The sequence below is a fragment of the Homalodisca vitripennis genome, chromosome 1 (assembly GCF_021130785.1).
Source record: "Homalodisca vitripennis isolate AUS2020 chromosome 1, UT_GWSS_2.1, whole genome shotgun sequence".
NCBI classification, from domain to species: Eukaryota; Metazoa; Arthropoda; class Insecta; order Hemiptera; family Cicadellidae; genus Homalodisca; species Homalodisca vitripennis.
Genome location: NC_060207.1, coordinates 70,898,154 through 70,915,525, shown reverse-complemented (window position 1 = coordinate 70,915,525; position 17,372 = coordinate 70,898,154). Strand labels below are relative to the sequence as shown.

The window sequence follows — 17,372 nt, the reverse complement described above, 5'->3', positions numbered from 1 at the left end:
GATATGATATTTGCTCGTAGCAGAAGAATGGTATAATCCCAACATATCTTAGCTGACACTGAAACCCAGAAACTCAACAAAAGATACAGGGGGAATACACATGTCGTGCCAAGGTCAAAATTTGTCAATCAAACTGTCTCTCTGTTCAGCTCCTTTCTTGGAACCAGCAAAAGGCTCCTTGTTCTCTAACGACCGCCTCATCTCCTAAACTACTTCCTGGTGATCCTGTCATAAACTCAATTCTAAGATATTGAAACCGGCTATAGCCGCTTCTAGAATAATCGTTAAATTATTATGAGGCATCGCTGCAATACTAAAACTACCTTTATGATCGAAGTGTATGCAAGTAACCACTTATCCTGTTGAATAATAAAGTGTACACCAGTGTAAATAGAAAGTTCTGGGATTAAATTATTATTCAAATCACATTTTTTACAAGGCGCATCATGAGTGTCGAGTTATAGAACTAGCACAAGACTACAAAACATCTGAGTGTTCCGACTTGCATCCCAAGTAATTTATCATGACTATGTACTGGACTTGTAATAAATAATAGTAAAAAAGGACACTGTTTGTTACATCTGCTGTTCATAAATATAAATATTTCTCAAATATTTTATAAGTTGATAAAGAACAAAGTTAAAATCTATGTAGTGTTCATAACATCCGCCTCCCTGCATTCTTTCGCTCTTGCAAATTGAAAAACAAATCTTCATAAATGTTTCTGAACTGAGGAATGTAATTTTATCATATTAAACATTTTTTGACTTGCTTCCAAAGGAGCAGGTTGTAACTCAACATTTTCAATCAGCAACTTGTAACATGTAACCTGTAATAAATAATTAATATTAGAATAACAAGAATCAAGAATGTGTTACATAAAACTGATGTAGTTTCCATAATATTTTTAAGATACTTAAAGTAAAGGATACATTGAGCCCAGCTTGAATATAGTCTATTATACGAATGGAATATCTCAAGTTTTACCAAAAATTCTTGTTATTTCCAATACATACCAGAGAGGGGATGGAAGGTCGTTTTAGTTAGAAAAAATTTGAATATGGTACAGTAACATCTAATTTTCACTGAGGGATAGATATTCTCCAAGATTCATTATTTTAATTATACATACAAAACAATAAATATTAGTGCATTGGCATTAAGTACATGAAAATTAAAAATAGACATTTGTTTTATTCAATTCTAAGACAGTATAACTGCTTCATTGTGTACTATTTCACCATCTCTTCCTACATATCATCTGGCCTAACATCTATGCACCTATTCTTCACAAAGTTTTTTACCACCCATTTTAACATTGCTATACAAATATTCACACTTCTTTTTAGTTCCAATTATCCAGGTCACACTTCTTTTTAGTTCTAATTATCCAGTTCCTTTTTCTCTGTCAAATATAATACTTTTCACACACTCCTCCAGTATCCACCCAAGTTGACCATCTTTCACTCCCTTAGTGTCTTGTCCTAAAATTATCAGAACGGCGGGCTATAAGAGAATCGGTATGTGTACTTGCTATGTGTATGAAATCCTTCTCTGGTCTAATACGATTGAGTAAGAACGGATAATATAGAGGGAGCACCTAAAACACTATAAAATAAAACCTCCATCAAATATAATGTCTCAAAAGATAAAACTTAACAAAGATATTTATACTGTTTTAAAATCACATATTAAAAAAGGGGCCACCTCTATGAAACTATATTATGATGACCAAACAGTCCAATGTGCCAAATATTTCGTAATGAGTAATTTTGAACTAGCCCAAGCGAAAGCCAGAGAGAACATCGAACATGGGCCTACTTCCATTTCAGCACTTCGACCATGAAAATAGAACAGATTCCTAACACGCCACGACAACAAATGAGAATGTCAATATTCACAAACAATTAAACCCGCCACAGGGGACCGCGCGAGAGCCGCCAACAGCGGCCGGAACCGTATGTCAGGGGGTAACCGTTATTCATTTACAGCTAATATATCACTTTGTCACACTTGCAGGGTGAACAGGCTGCGGTTAGTTACATTTATACAGCTCAGATTGTCGCTATAGGGTTAATGAGATGGAACTCCCGGTCCACGTTATATCCTTCAACACGTGTCATACGACAATAGGAACTTGTGCCAAATAACTGATTTTTACATCCAGATTGGAAAATGTACCAGTTATCTGAACATACTCAGATGCTACACTGTTCGCACATTTGTGAAGTGTGAATGAAACTTTTCTTATTTTAGGAATTCAGTACTGTTGTTGTGGTAACGACGCATTATAAATTAGTACGCAAACCGTGAAACATCCGACTACATTTGTTTCGTGAAACAAAATGTAATACAACTTGAATAAAACTACAATTACGTATAATGAATTCATGATATACATTTCAAATTAAAGCGAAAAAAATCAATTACGTATTCTTCTACTCACGCCTTGAGTTAATCCAATGTTCCGACAATGTTTCAATGATCTTCCACAAAACTACAGGAACAGGGTTGTAACTAGGGTTGGGTCCTGGCTAATACAGATTTTCGAATACTTCTTTCTTTTAAAAAATGCCAAAACAACTAAATTTGGGCTACTACAACATCCAGTTTGCTTTAGCAGATACGCGTTTAAATGAACCAATTTTTTCAGATCGAGTGCGCAAGAGAGTAAAAAGCAATTATTAACATATTGATGAAGCGTCTGTCAACATGAGAAATCGCTAATTATGATCTGAACTTGTAGTAATTTATTGGTAGAACATTAATGTCACTTGAATGTAACAAACAAAATATTTGTGTAACTATAAATTACGCCTCGATTCTGTTATTTAATACAAATCGGATGTTTGAACCGTGATAAGTGTTCTGATTTCATTGCTTCTAGGAAACACAGTGACAAAGGCAGTGTGAGGCACTGATATACGAGTATTTAGTGAACACAGGGTATACTCGTACAGTAGTAGGTTTACTCGCACATGCTGTTTTCTTCCACGCACTTGTTATTGTTTAACAATCCACAGGCACATGCTACCGAAGAAAGCGTGCAGATGTTATGTGTAGTTTATCATGGCCAGGGAAACTAAGCTGCCGCGTTTGAAAGAACAGAATATTGAGACTGGGTTTGAGACGATGATGTTCCAATCAAGTTAAATAACAATATAAATGTAATAGTCTACTAAACGAATCTTCCAATGCTAGTTGATTCGTAATCAACAGAGAAGATAGAAACTAAAATTCTTATAGGTGCCGGGTTGGCAAACTCAATCGATATTTTCCAGATTATTACGTAATTTAACACATTTTTAAATATTCTTAACGGAATTCGGAATACTTGTTTTTGTAAAGTTAACTGTGTTACTTCCAAAAAATGTACTGTCTACTAGCTTTATTTAATTATTAACAACTTTTTAACTATTGTTAAGCAACAATCTTTTTTTAGTGTGTAAAACCTTTGAAAATACATTAAATATTTCTTAGATGCTCAAAAATAACAACATTTTAAACTCGCTCAGGTAAATAGTGGTAATTTATGTTATGTTATGCTAAAATCATAGTAAACATTTCATCGCGATAACCCTCTTACAAGTTGAGACCATTGACATTAAAGTTTTTAACTTCCTATTCTTGGAAAATCGAGACTGAAGACACCAGAATGAATGGGGTGAAGTGTCGGTAGTTCCTGCTTCCTGTTGTTCAGAGTGGTCTTCTATCTTCCTTTTTACTAATGTCCTACTCTTCCTGATTATTTTTCACGAAGACTCTTGGAATTTTCAGCGTCCCGGAGTTGTTTTATTTTTGATTTCTCGTTGCAGCAACCAAATATTTTCCTGGTATCAATCTTGGATACTCCATTGTTTTAATTAAATAATTAGGCCGTTATTGAATACATTGCTAACCAAACAGTAAACGACGATGCTTCAGTTAGATAGTTATAACTACATGAGAACATGAGGTTATAACCTTGACCTCATCCTTTAGACAGGTTTTAATGAAAAAATACTACAAAAACTTGTGTTTTGTGAAAAAAGTTGGTTAACCTTCAAAACAGAAATACTGCAAGTATAACACGAAGAGTATTGTGTAGGTATGAAATTTACACCGGTTTAGAAAACATGTTCAGGAAAGGTATACCTGTGCAAGCTGGACTACACACACGCTACGGTAAACCGACAAATTTTAACTCATGTCCGTCGAGAAATGGTGAGTAGAAAGGAAGACGACGCGATCGCGTTAGTCGATTTCTTAGTGGCCATGAAGTGTAAAAGGAAACCAAACCAAAAACATGGTGTAAAGAGTGCCTTACAGTAAGAAATGAATAGACTCCTACGAGATTAGCATGAGAGTTGTGTTCCGATCCTTCAGATTACCGTAGTTATTTGTGGAAGAATGAAGACGTCTAATAAAAACTATTGTCTCTTGTGACTCATTTAATACAAAGGAAAAATACAGTCATGAGACAGATAACTGAATGTTAAAACATTTGAAGATCGAATCTCCCACATTATCTTGATGCCATGGATGGTAGACATATAGACAGTTCCCTCAGCGAATTCCGGGTACTTTTACTTCAACTACAAAGGCAGACACACAGTATAGTACTTCTTGCAATAGTGGATGCTAACTATCGGTTCCTTTCAGTGGATTTTGGAACAAATGGACGTGTTTATGATGGAGACATTCTTCAGAATACTAAATGATATGAAAAGTTACAGAGTAATGAGCTCAAACTTCCAAACCCATGCAATGTTTCAAAAAATGTCATGTCACGTTTCTTTTTCTCAATACGTATATTACTTTTTAAACAGTTTATTTTGTTAACTAAAAATTGCTTTGTAGCATCGGTTTCTAACTCCTTCAATGTAATAACAAGTCTTTGTAGGCTGCGTATCTCTTCCACGGTCGTTGTACACCTGTCACAGACAAGTTGGTTCCAAACCAATACATGTCGATAAACTCTTCTATCACTTGGTTCCATTTTCTATTTGACGTGTTGTGTACTGCCGTGTCTGTAGTCACTAGTTAACACAATTGTACACGTAAGTACAAAGGCAACCGACGCTCTCTAGTCCAGGAGCTAGCTAGTCCCAGCTAACGTAACACCTGTACATAAGTATAGTACCGGAGTTACACACACGCTCAGGACTACTCGCCTGCGCAGGTCGCTACGCGCAGTTTCGGCCTGCGCACACGCTCCGGTTTACCTACGAACGTGTGTGGCGGGCTTTACGTAAAAAGTAAATGAAGCTCTATCGAAAAACTTTGGAACAAGTTTACTTATACTCACGACAGAAAACGCATAGTTAGAAAGAGGTTATTTAGAATAACAAACAACAACAAAATTAGAAAATGAGAAAAAGTTTTTGACCTTTTAATATACAGTATTCCATTCAAAATATGTAAATACTTAGGTAATTGTAGATTTCTGTTTTATACAGAGTATTTTACAATACCACTTGTACAGCGAACCCCATCCTTCTGCGATTGTCACGCTGTATAAATCTATATTAGTGTAGAGATTAAGGGACTGATAATGTTGACATTTCCATAATAAATATAGAATCTACGTTTTCGATTCGATTGTAAATTTCTTTATGGAAGCGATTATCCGGGTATTGAAGTTCTAGTTTGTTTATTCCAAGCGAGAATAAAATAACTCATGGTTAATGGTTACACAATTTAAAAGCGCTATAAGTTTAAATTCGTGTTAAGAGGCAACGACATTCTTATTAATGTCGGGCATAATTTTAACACAATGTATTGTCGGTATAAAAACAAAAGGTTGTTGAAAGAGTGGCGCTGTGGTGAGATACGATATCTGTGGGAATATACGTTGAAGGGACAGAATTCATCTCGCGTCAAACACTTCCTTTAAAGCAAAGAGAACTTTACTGCAAGTGAGGCAATCTGATTGTAAAAATGGGATAGTTAACATCGATCTAGAACCTCGAATTATTATTACTTTACTCAAACCGATGATTTTATTTTAAGGTAAATTTGATAAAATAGCACTAAAGAAAAAAACAATTTTGCGGTCTTATTTTATTTTAGATTGTGTTTCTTTGATATATAGTTTAGTAAATATTAAAAACTATACAGTAATCTAGTTCTTTTGTGCAAGTGACATTGAACTGTGCAACAGTGAGGCATTTGGACTATGATATAGTAATATTTTATGTTGATAAAGCTAGGAAGTGAAATATTAACAAATTACTTTCATTAAATATCACCATAAAATAACTCCTGATTTTAAACAAAGACGAAGATGAAATAGAGTCCAGCCGTTAATAGAAAACTTGTAATGTTTTCCGTCCTAAAATAGCCCTATTTAAACCTTTCATGTATCAGAAATATTTTATATAAAAAAACAAATACTAATAGTTAACGGCACCTTTTATTAAAACTAAGCTGATCACTGATAATTTGTCGTAAATTTGTTACTATATTTCCCATTACTTCGTAAAATTATACTATGAATTAAAGGTCATGCGTCATCCTGTATGTTTAAGAAAACGCATTTGTTAAGTTTTTCACTCCATTAACATTAATACAAAGATTGATAAAAATACTTAATAATGAACCCAAAGACAACAAAAGATTAATCATGGATATTTAATTGAACGTACTGCTGAGTATATTATTTATAGTGGCGATGGCGTCCAGAATTTAAGTGGACAACTAAACAAGAAAGTTTCCTTAACCATTGTTCTTTATCCTCATTCACTTTGTAACGTATAAGAAGCTATCTCCTGCCACGCTGATGTAGGCAATCTTAACTAACTAAGGTAGCATGTTTACTTCCTTAATTTTACTTGAGTGGTAATTAGTACCACGTATACTTAGTACCACGTACCAAATATTTACTCAATAAAAATACCTCGGAATCCGATTCCAGCTGTAGCCTCAAAACCTAAACAACACAACCAACCTTGCAGTGCATAATCGAGGATTTCAAACTAAGTTTAATTTTGGTTTTATATGCTTCTATAATTTTAGTACACGAGTTTACTATAAAAAAAAGGACAGATATAAAAAAATACTTCTTAAATAAAATTTAAGAAAACAAAAGATATAAATAATTACATGTACAATTTAATTAAGTAAAATATAACCTAATATGACCTCGTAATGTTATGGTTCGACACTCATTGCGACAACTTAACGTGTACAAAACGAGTAGAACTATTCTTGCAGGTTTTGTCCTCATCATGGGTGGAGGAGGTAACTCATGCAAGTCACTCGTAAATCAATATTTAAGTTATTGTTTGAATTATTGTTAGTAAGCTTGTAGAGTTTAAATTTGATTTAATACCTAAGTTATTAGTAAAAGTCTACCCTTGTGAGAGGAGTGTTACAGATTTCCTTGGACAGCTTTGAGGGGTCTGGCTTCGGTGCGCTGAATAAGACACCACTGTGGTACAAACATTTAAACATACCATAACATACTGATATACATTTACTACCAGGATTCATCCTGAAATATTCACAAAGTAACTAGAACAATATTGTAGTCTTGTAGTGAGTTCAACAACGATATTTGAAAAAAACTCTGAATATTGCACTTATTCGTAAAAAAGTAATTTTTCAGCAAAAACGATCTCGAAATGACCAGCCAAAACATACGTATTTAAAACACATATCAATGTCAAGAATGACGGCGCTGCGTGACTTTCGAAAGTAAAAAATATATCAGTTCGCCCAAGATATAACCTCACTTAGTCGTCCTTGGGTTTTATGATCTCTCAATACATAAACTTCACTATGCAGGACGCTACAAATTGTTAATAAATCATTGAAACCTGAGTAATAAAGAGAAGAATAGGTTATAAGTTAAAGGCTCCAAGCGGTTTTAGAGTCAGCTTATTGCTTGCGTTAAAATTGGTTGCGCGTACATGTAAAAGCACTTTTTGCACCAAGCTATTATGATATACTTCATAGTATTGAGTTATAATCTTACTGGATATAGTTAACATTAATGTATAACAAAATTATCTATAATGTTTGTTTGTTCTTGAAATCAGTAAGTCTGTGGCACGTTTTTATAGATTATTATCTATAAATAAGTAAAATCATTAATATACAAAGTTACATAGTTTATTTAATTATCTAAAGCTTTGTGGAAATATGCAAGTTTTTAAATTATCTGATTTATTAACTATTTGAAATGGAGTAATTAACGATTTACATTAAAATAAAATCTGTATTTTTTAGTTTCCTTTAAAGAAACGACATTGAGAGTTTATCCGTGATCGGCATCACTCCTAATTTGATTTATTTTTAGAATTTAAACATTTAATTATAGTAACAGTTCATTTCCGTGTTTATCCAGTAGCTGATAGTATTAATTTTAGATTTATAAATGCATTTCATTATTATGTAGTACCATTTTGAAAAAAGTTAACTTTGCTTAAATTAGAATAATCTGTAGTTAAGTAAGTTCAGTTCAGAATGAGAATGTATGGTTAATTATTTGCATAAATCTGAGCTAAAATATACATTTAGAAATTTACAAGTCAACCAATTTGTCCTAATGTAATATATTAAGTCATAATATAGCATGAACAAAATACTCAAGATTGTGAAAGTCAACAGTTTAACAAGCTTAACACTAACAACTCCTCAATAAGCGCACAGATGTAAAGAGACGCGGCACGGCGCGCGACCCAAGCGGGACTGGCTTAATTAGAGAATTAGACACAGAGGCGCACGTCACACAATATTGGTGCAGACCCGATGCGCATGACAATCATAACAGACAGACAGGAAGTAACGCAGTGCGCCGCGGCGCATGCAGAACACTGACAGGCGCAGGCGCAATGCGAGGAGGAAAGCGGCCCGCTACAACCACAACCGACAATGACCAGGGGATTCAATGGACGGAAGCGATGACGGCGTCCCTGGCGGACGAGTGAGGAACAGAATGGTTTGCTAAACAAATGCAGAACACCGGAAAACTGTCAAACGGGAAAACGGAAATGGATGAAGAGTTGACTGACTCGCCTGAGAAACAATCGGATTCTATACCGCCATTCAAATGTCGCTGTGCGTGTGTTCACTGCTACGTGATTCGCGAAATAGACAACCCTTATTTTATATTTGTGCTTGAGTAACCTTATGTACAGATTTTTTACACATGGAGAAGAGGGTAGATTACAATCCTCGAAACGTTTTACGTGTTCTATCCTTGTACAACATAACGATGGGAAAAATACGAAATCCAGTCTTTCTTTCAATATTGTTTTGATGTTAATTTATTAATTTTACGTTATAATTTTTGTGTTATTTATAGGTTTATGATAATTGCTTTAATAAATTAAAATAATAATTCACAGTTTACAGTATTGCCTATGAAAATTTATACAGTCTAGGAATGTAATTAAATTTAAAGTATCCGTATTTTATTAAAGGTGGAGATTGAATTATTTTAGGAAGTAGCAATAAAGTTGAATTAATTAAAATTTCACACTTAATTTAATACCATTGTCTATTCCAATAAAATGCGAGAAAATCATTTAACGCTGAGGAATATTCAACACCTCTCCGTATAACCAGCTGTTGAATTAAATTCGTAAGAAGCACTGTTGACAATCTAATTTCCGCAGTGGAAAGTAAGGCTTTGTAGCGAAAATGGGATCTGAACGCCACAACTATCCGGAAGTTATTGAATAAAAGTACAAAAATCAAATTATCCTGTAAATTAAGCGTAACGACAGTTATTTTATGATTTTAATATAAAGCCACGGCATTCATTCAATCGATATCTCAAATGCCGACGTACATTATGACATCCAATATCATTAAGTAATATCACAACAATTAATATATATATAATAATATCATACAGCAAATTGTACATCCAATCCACCTAAGTGATTGTGGCCTGCAAATTAATGCACTTTATCTCGATAAAAAAATCTTTACCTAACTCAATCAGTCTTGTAATTAATTATTTTCGTTACAACACTAGTGGTGGATGTTATACACGAGCGCTTCAATCAGCTCCACTTGATAGATTGGCATTGTAATATATGTAGCCTGGCCATTAGTAAGGTCAGCCTGAAGAAAATAATAAACGAACCAATTGATCGAAAAACAGGCAAAGTTATTTATAGTAAATAAATACACATAGTAAAAAACCTACTATATATTCCTTAAATATTATTTGGGTTTTTTTACAAATTATCTGAGTGTTTAACGTTTTATTTAATTTAATTAGATATGCACGCTTATTAGGTGTATTATATGTTCTAATCTTTACAAATAAAGCAACCCTTTATATCAAATCGATCAAAATCAAATTTATATTACTAACCAAACACGTAGCACACTTCGTGAAATTAGTCCCTCATTGAAAATGTGACAAGTTTACTTCTTAGCATCATTTCGCAGAAATAAGAAGATTTTGAACACCCTGAAATTTGATTTAGGTTAAAATAATGTATACACACATTATGTAAATATTCTAAACAGCACTAGAGCGATAACCGCAACTCAACTTGGCCTGTATGTGCCACTGTGTGTGTAATATTTACATCACTCGTTAAATTCATACATACTGCTTCTGTACATAGATATTATTAAATCTCTTGTCATGCAACTGGAGTTTCAAAGCAGAACAGCAATAGAAAGGACAGTGTTTCCTATAATTCCTGTTGTACTAAGATACGGGTGTAATTTGAAATGGACGTTTGATTGACTATAAAGCCAAATCCTGGAATTGAAAGCATGTACTCAACCTAATGGAGTCCGAAGTCGGCTGGCAGAGGCAAGTTGTTGAAGCGTCAAGTTGTCAATCAGCAACTTGTCTCGAACAGGATTGCCGAACTATCCCGAGGTTGACCGAACTCCATCTACTGTTCACCTCGGGAACTTCCCTCTAACAGGATTAGTCGAGTGTTTCTGTCCATTGTTCTATACGGTTACCATCGAAACTATTCAGGAATCACCTGCCGCTCGAGCTCTGTATTGGCCGGTTGAATAGGAATGCTGACAGGTATGAATTCAGCAAATTAATTTCCATTATTTTGTCAGTAATTGAGTATTTTCTTGCTGAGATAAACTATCTACGAGTTAGGAATCACCTGCCGCTCGAGCTCTGTATTGACCGGTTGAATAGGAATACTAACAGGTATGAATTCAGTAAATTAATTTCCATTATTTTGTTAGTAGTTAAGTATAGAGAGAAACTATCTTTTAGAAACGGATTTCTAGAACAACAACGTATTACTTATTTTTTTTATAAATGTGTTACTTTTCATCCAAATTGTTTGAATACGGAGTGGAAGTTATTAAATATTTTGTATTCCTCTCAACTGCGCATAGTCTATTTTTATGAACATTTCCGGATATTTAAAGTAAATGACTGAAATTGTTTTCTATCTATGCACCTAAAACGTGCGCACTGTTAACACTTATTTATATATAGAGGTCATAACAAATTAAAAGTTTTTAAAATATATTACTTTGAGTATTGGGGGTAAAGTAAAGATTTAGATATTTAAGTATTTATTAAACTGACGCTATTCTGAAAGAGACCAATTATTAACAATTCTTATTAACAATTACGTCAATGAAACCGTAAGGAGATAAATTATTTCTTGTTTTGTATAAGATCATAGCGTATCTCTGTTCAAAGGGTTCAATCGATATCCAATACCTACTAGGGAACCAAATGAAGAAGAATAAGTCTGTGCATGTGTGTGTATCCTCAAGAGGGAGGTATCTATACCATGCAACTAACCTAGTACCTAACAAAGGAAACGTAATAAAATCTGATAGGTAGTGCAGGCACGAAATTAATACACCCACAGCACAAGCGATATTCCAGGATTATTAATTATCTGCGCCATTAAGGCATGGGGGTGCACGCACCAGCGCCCAGCTAAGGGTGAAAGTAGCCATTTATCTGCCTGGTGCCGATAACTGAACCACTTCCAGTGCCCGGCTCTCCTCCAGTTGTAAACGTCTCTTTTATAGCCACTGCTGGACCTTTCTCGAACCATTTCTAATGTCCACGTGTAGGCCCACTTTCCCTGGAATTTCCAGAGTGGCGGTTTCAGGCTTTTAACAACATCTCGCCATAGTTTAACTACGACATTGTTGATTACGGACAATACGAAAGTGTAATATGAGTCATGTACATCTGCCGTCGTTATATCCACACAACACAATAATGTGCGTGCACAAATTAACCAGGTCAACTTCAAATTACAAGATTATTCCTGTTAAGTAATACTACAAAAAACTACGAATAATTTATTTTAATTTCATACTTGATCAACATAAGCGTATTGTTTCAAACGAGTGGCTTACGGTTTCCCTATTTTGTCGGCATTAGCATTTATACTTGCATTTAAAATTCGTATTTTACAGTTTTACGTAAAACTAATACAATAGAACTCACTTTTTTAAACGAATCAAAACAATACAATGAAGTTGCAGCAGTAAAAATTATAAATGTGATGCGTACATGGACTGACGACATTCATTAAAGTCATTTAAATATAAATACATGCCAATTCAATAAATAATGTTGGTAATTGTCTAAAATATTGTCAAGACTTTTCAAGTGAATTTGTATTGTCCATAATGTTCTCTGTGGGGAAAATTAATGACCTGTTGGTACTGTTAGCAATAATGTAAGCATAGCAACATTAAGGAAATTCAGAAAATCTCGTCATCTAAACAATGAACATGTATTGCTAAAGAGTTTTGAGTTTTTGTAAAAAACTGACAAAATAACACTTCTGATGTAATCAGCTCCCTCGTATTTTATTTACGAGAACGTAACATTCGGCAGTAAACAAACCGCGGCGCTATTACGATTGTACGATACGCACATTTGATTTAATGAGACGCACTTGGCGAGAAAGCCGCGCGTATTACTCCAAATGATAAGTTATGCCCGGCATTGTACGCGTGTCTTGTACTGATAAGCTCCCACATTAGCAGGCGCCACTTACTTTTATGTGGTTCTCTCCCAGGCCACGGGGGCGGGGGTCGAGGTGTCGGTAATCCGTTTGCCTTTTAAATCCCTCAAGCTCGTTTCTCAAGTCAGGCTTAAACGCGCTTAGATGACACGGAGGAAATTTCTGCTCTCTCAACACTGTTTAATCCCCGTTACTGGTCCGACAATCAGTGCGTTCACAGTCGAGTCTGATCCCGGGGTTTGTTACATTTCACAGAGCAGATCACTTTTATCAGTTTTATACAACTAATGTGATTTATACAGTCCAAATAAGGATTTATAAGGAAGCCCCGCCCCACTAAGATGAGATCATGTTCTTTACTGGAGAATGTCGTACGTAACGAACTTAGCGCAAAACATGAAAAAGCACTTCGCTGCCAATTTTCTGTAGATGACAAACAACAGCCTTCTGGTTTTCCTCTACATTTACAGTATATTACACCAGGTCATGTTGTTTTTAAATAAATTATAAAGGGAAAGTTGATTGATTTTAAACTAAGCCTAAGAAAAATTTGTACCTTTCGTTTACTGGTAAGATAATGAAATCTGATATCCAGATCCAAATATAATCACCCTACGACACATAGTTACCTTGGACAAATTTATAAGGCCCCAGATGATCTCAGAGGTTAATTTGGATGTATTTTCCATTAAATAAAATTTAATCCGTAGTTGCTAATAAATATGTAACAATATGTCCAGTTGGTGAAAATAATTGAATTTTACATTTAAAATCTGCCGATAAACCCACCTCCCAAACATACGTGGTGCACGTGCCTACTGCACCCTCCCTACGATACGCCTTCCTTACTTGCCGCTCCGTAACGCATTGCAAATACTTCATACAATCTGCACTTCCATAAATCAGCACCTGTAATAAGTAAATCAAATCTACAATTTCTGATGTATTTGCTTACCTCAACTCCTGCAACAGCGTCTCTCCCTGACCGATAGTGGTAACACAGGCGTCTATACAGGAGTCTCTCTGGCGAGCACACTCTTCTAACTGCCTCTCGGCCGTCTCCAGGCTATCTCCCGCCTCATCGCAGCCCTCCTGGCGTAACTCCTCTAGCCACCCTTCGAGCTGCAAACATATCAGACCTTCTGTAACTACAGGAAATTATAGCTAGAAAATTTAATGGAGAGGAATAAAATAATTCGATCGATAATAATTAAGCGATTTAATGGAAAATCCAAATCATGGGAGGAGAGGGGAGTCCAAGAAATGTCCAGTCAGCAACAAAGAAGCCTGCCTAGGCCGCGGATAGAGAAAGTCCGGTGACATCGGCGATCGTGTAAGGTGAGGTGGGAAAGAAAAGTGGTCGAGATGTGAATTCTAGAGCGGAGTGACCATAACAGATCAGCGCTATGGTAATGAGGCGGTGCTAGAGCATGTTAACTAGGCTGAGGCTGAGGTACTATAGCCGGTCACTTGATATCGCCTGTCACTCGCTTGCCAACTAATCTTTGTCGTTATTGTTTATATCGGCAATCCTTCTCTTTAGTTTAGTATTCATCAGCTCTACCCACAAACATTGATTCTCACATTATATGTAATCACTTCTTAAGAATATTTTTAAAACGTAAAGGTAATTCTGCAACACGACGTACTGCGATAGAAAACGTTATTGATTATTGAATATCAACAACACGAATTGTATAAAGAATAATATCACATAAAGAGCTTAAGTTTGTAATGCGAATCTCCCGCTTAACCAATATAATCCAGCGGAAAACACAATTATGTATATACTGGACTTGAAATATATAGAATCGCACCAATAACTGACATAATAAACCACCTTGATCTCAATTTTACAAGTCAGTCACGGCGGCAAGAATCTCTCGATGTCAAATTTTCGAGCCAAATGATCGAATTTATCGCTTTATACATAAATGTTATTCACCCAGCGAGTGTCTTACTATATTCGCTAAAACATATGTGTGTGTATACAGGGTGATTGAAAAGTAAGTTGCACTCTCTCTTAACTTTGTTATTATTTAAGATATGTGAAATCTGTTTACGGCACTCTTACTAGGTACCAAGGGTTTATTAGTGTAGCCCTTTGTAGCTAGTAAGATTGCAGCAAACAGTTTTTATACATCGAAAATAACAAAAAAGTTAAGAGGGGGTGCAACTTACATTTAAATCACCCTGTATATGAGTAAGTTAATATTGACAAAGGAAACACTGTTTTGATACCAAGACCGATTTTGTTCAAGACCTCGCGTTGGTATTTCCAACACTCCAGTAAATTAATTTCCATTACGTAAAATTACGTAAAAGGCAGAGGAGGAAATAATTGATTTCAAATAACGTTTTGTTTACTATCCTACTATAACTCAACTGAGGCCATGTCAGTGACTGTACTCGTAATCTCGATATAACTGCTCAGAGGTTTATACAGTTGTACGCGAACACGACGCTACATAGTAACGATTACTGTGTGTGGCAATGGGCTGTTTATATTATAAACAAATCTGATGACGTCAGAGCAGCAACAGTTGTGCCGGCGCGCGTGCGCGGGTCACGGCCGGTTGCTAGGAGACGGCGACACCGACACAGTAACCGTATCGGATACCGATCCTCGTCCTCCAATCCGCAGGGTAATTGCTTACCTTACTCTCTTACTCTGTGCCACTCTTACTCCAGATTGGTGCTCCCGACTGCCACTTGGCCCCACAACAGGCTTGTTACAGCAACATTGCCGGAAACACTTCAGTTTCCGGTACTTCCGGTAACGAGACTACTTGTATGTCGGTTAGCGTCACTCCGTTTCCACAATATTTCTTTAAACACATTTAACCCACGTATTTGTGTTTCAATTAATACAGTTATAAATGCACATGAATACACTTTCTAAAAAATATTTTGAAACGGTTTAAATTATAACCACGTCAAACTTGGAAGATCCAGAATTTTTACTTTCTTATTGTTAACTAATTTTTAGACCAACCAGTGTTTTTGCTATTTTTTACAGGTTATTTAGAGATGAATTACAAATGTTTACGTATTTTACAGTTTTGAAACTCACAAATTAGACACTTTAAACTAAAAAGCAATTAGAAGCGTATTCATCAAACATTTTAATGGGAACCTCATAGTTCCACACAAAAAATATGCCTTGAGTGTTCCAGGTTTAATATTAGGGGGTAAAACTCAAGGTCTTTTTTCTTCAGTTACTCAGAAATGTTTTAAATTCCTGAGTAACAAACGCTATTTTTTTAAGTTCTGAGTGTAATACCGGTTACAACTAGTATAACACAATCCTGGAGATTATAGCTAAACCGGACCTAGGTTTCTGCACGCCTCAGTGTTAGTTGTTTGAATCTGCACAATTCGAACGAGGGAGGTTTTATTTAATCAATAAACCAATTCATTCTGTCCCAAATGCAATTTTATGTCTCTATAAGTATGTTTGTCTAGGTCGTTCAGAAGCAATTTATTTGCAGAGCCTAAGGGTAATGTCCCCCAAACGACAAATAATTGGCTGGTAGTTCGGGTTCAACATAACAACTTCAACATTAGCGTGTCGAATACACAGTATGGATATTTGTCTGGCAATGGTAATCTATTTTACACATCACAAATAGTCACTGTATATATAAAAACAGAGAAGAGTTCTTGAAAATGATAAAAAATTAAACAGTTCCTATATTTTTAAGGCTCAAGTATATTTGTTTTAAGGAAACAAATGTATTAAATATACTTCTTTAACTCAACGTTATTCTCAGTGCACTGTCAATAATTTGCATAACCAACAACTTGCCTGCCTAGTACTCCCTGTACGGTACCCGCGCCCGTGCGGCGAGCACTGGTCACGTGGTACCAAGCACGTCCGAGACCCGACCGTCCCGCGCATTGTAAGTGGTCATGCGCCGAAATAATTAGAATGTGCCCCACTTACTGCTGATCGGTCGGGTCGTACGCAACCGCGCGACACACTTAGGTACGATCATCGGTCGGCATATACCTCATACTGATAGCAAGTTCCTTCAGTTCACTAGGGCTCCATTTACGGAAGGGTTGTAATCTGATGAGGTGTTTGTGGTGTGTTAAAGGTATATAAATTACAATTGTAAATAATGGAAAAATAGAGGAGTATCGTCGCTCTTTTATTACTCATTCCTTTTATTCAATAAGACTCTCAAAATCTAGATAAGTGTAAGTGAAAATATAAGATTCGCGGGGGAAACAATACAAAAAACTCAAGAGTATTTTCGTTTGAGTATTTAATTCTAGTTATGTGTTTGAAACTTGACGCGTTGGCATTTCTTGTTATTATATGGAAAATAATAATTAACAAAGAGAGCAATAAGAAATGTTCAATAAAAAATAAAGATCGATATACCACAGACTGTTATTCGATCCTTGTGTTTTGAGCGGTTCTCGGCGGAATGTATA

At 35.5% G+C, this 17,372-nt stretch overlaps 1 protein-coding gene across 9 annotated transcripts in view; it reads right to left on the bottom strand.

Moving 5' to 3' along the window:
- LOC124364121 (triple functional domain protein) overlaps positions 1–17,372 on the bottom strand; it is a 717,390-nt gene that overhangs the window by 186,417 nt on the left and 513,601 nt on the right. For all 9 annotated transcript variants that reach the window (XM_046819384.1, XM_046819393.1, XM_046819400.1 and 6 more), the window contains one exon: positions 13,885–14,051. In XM_046819384.1, the coding sequence (XP_046675340.1) occupies positions 13,885–14,051 (167 nt within the window). The remainder of the gene's footprint in view (positions 1–13,884; positions 14,052–17,372) is intronic.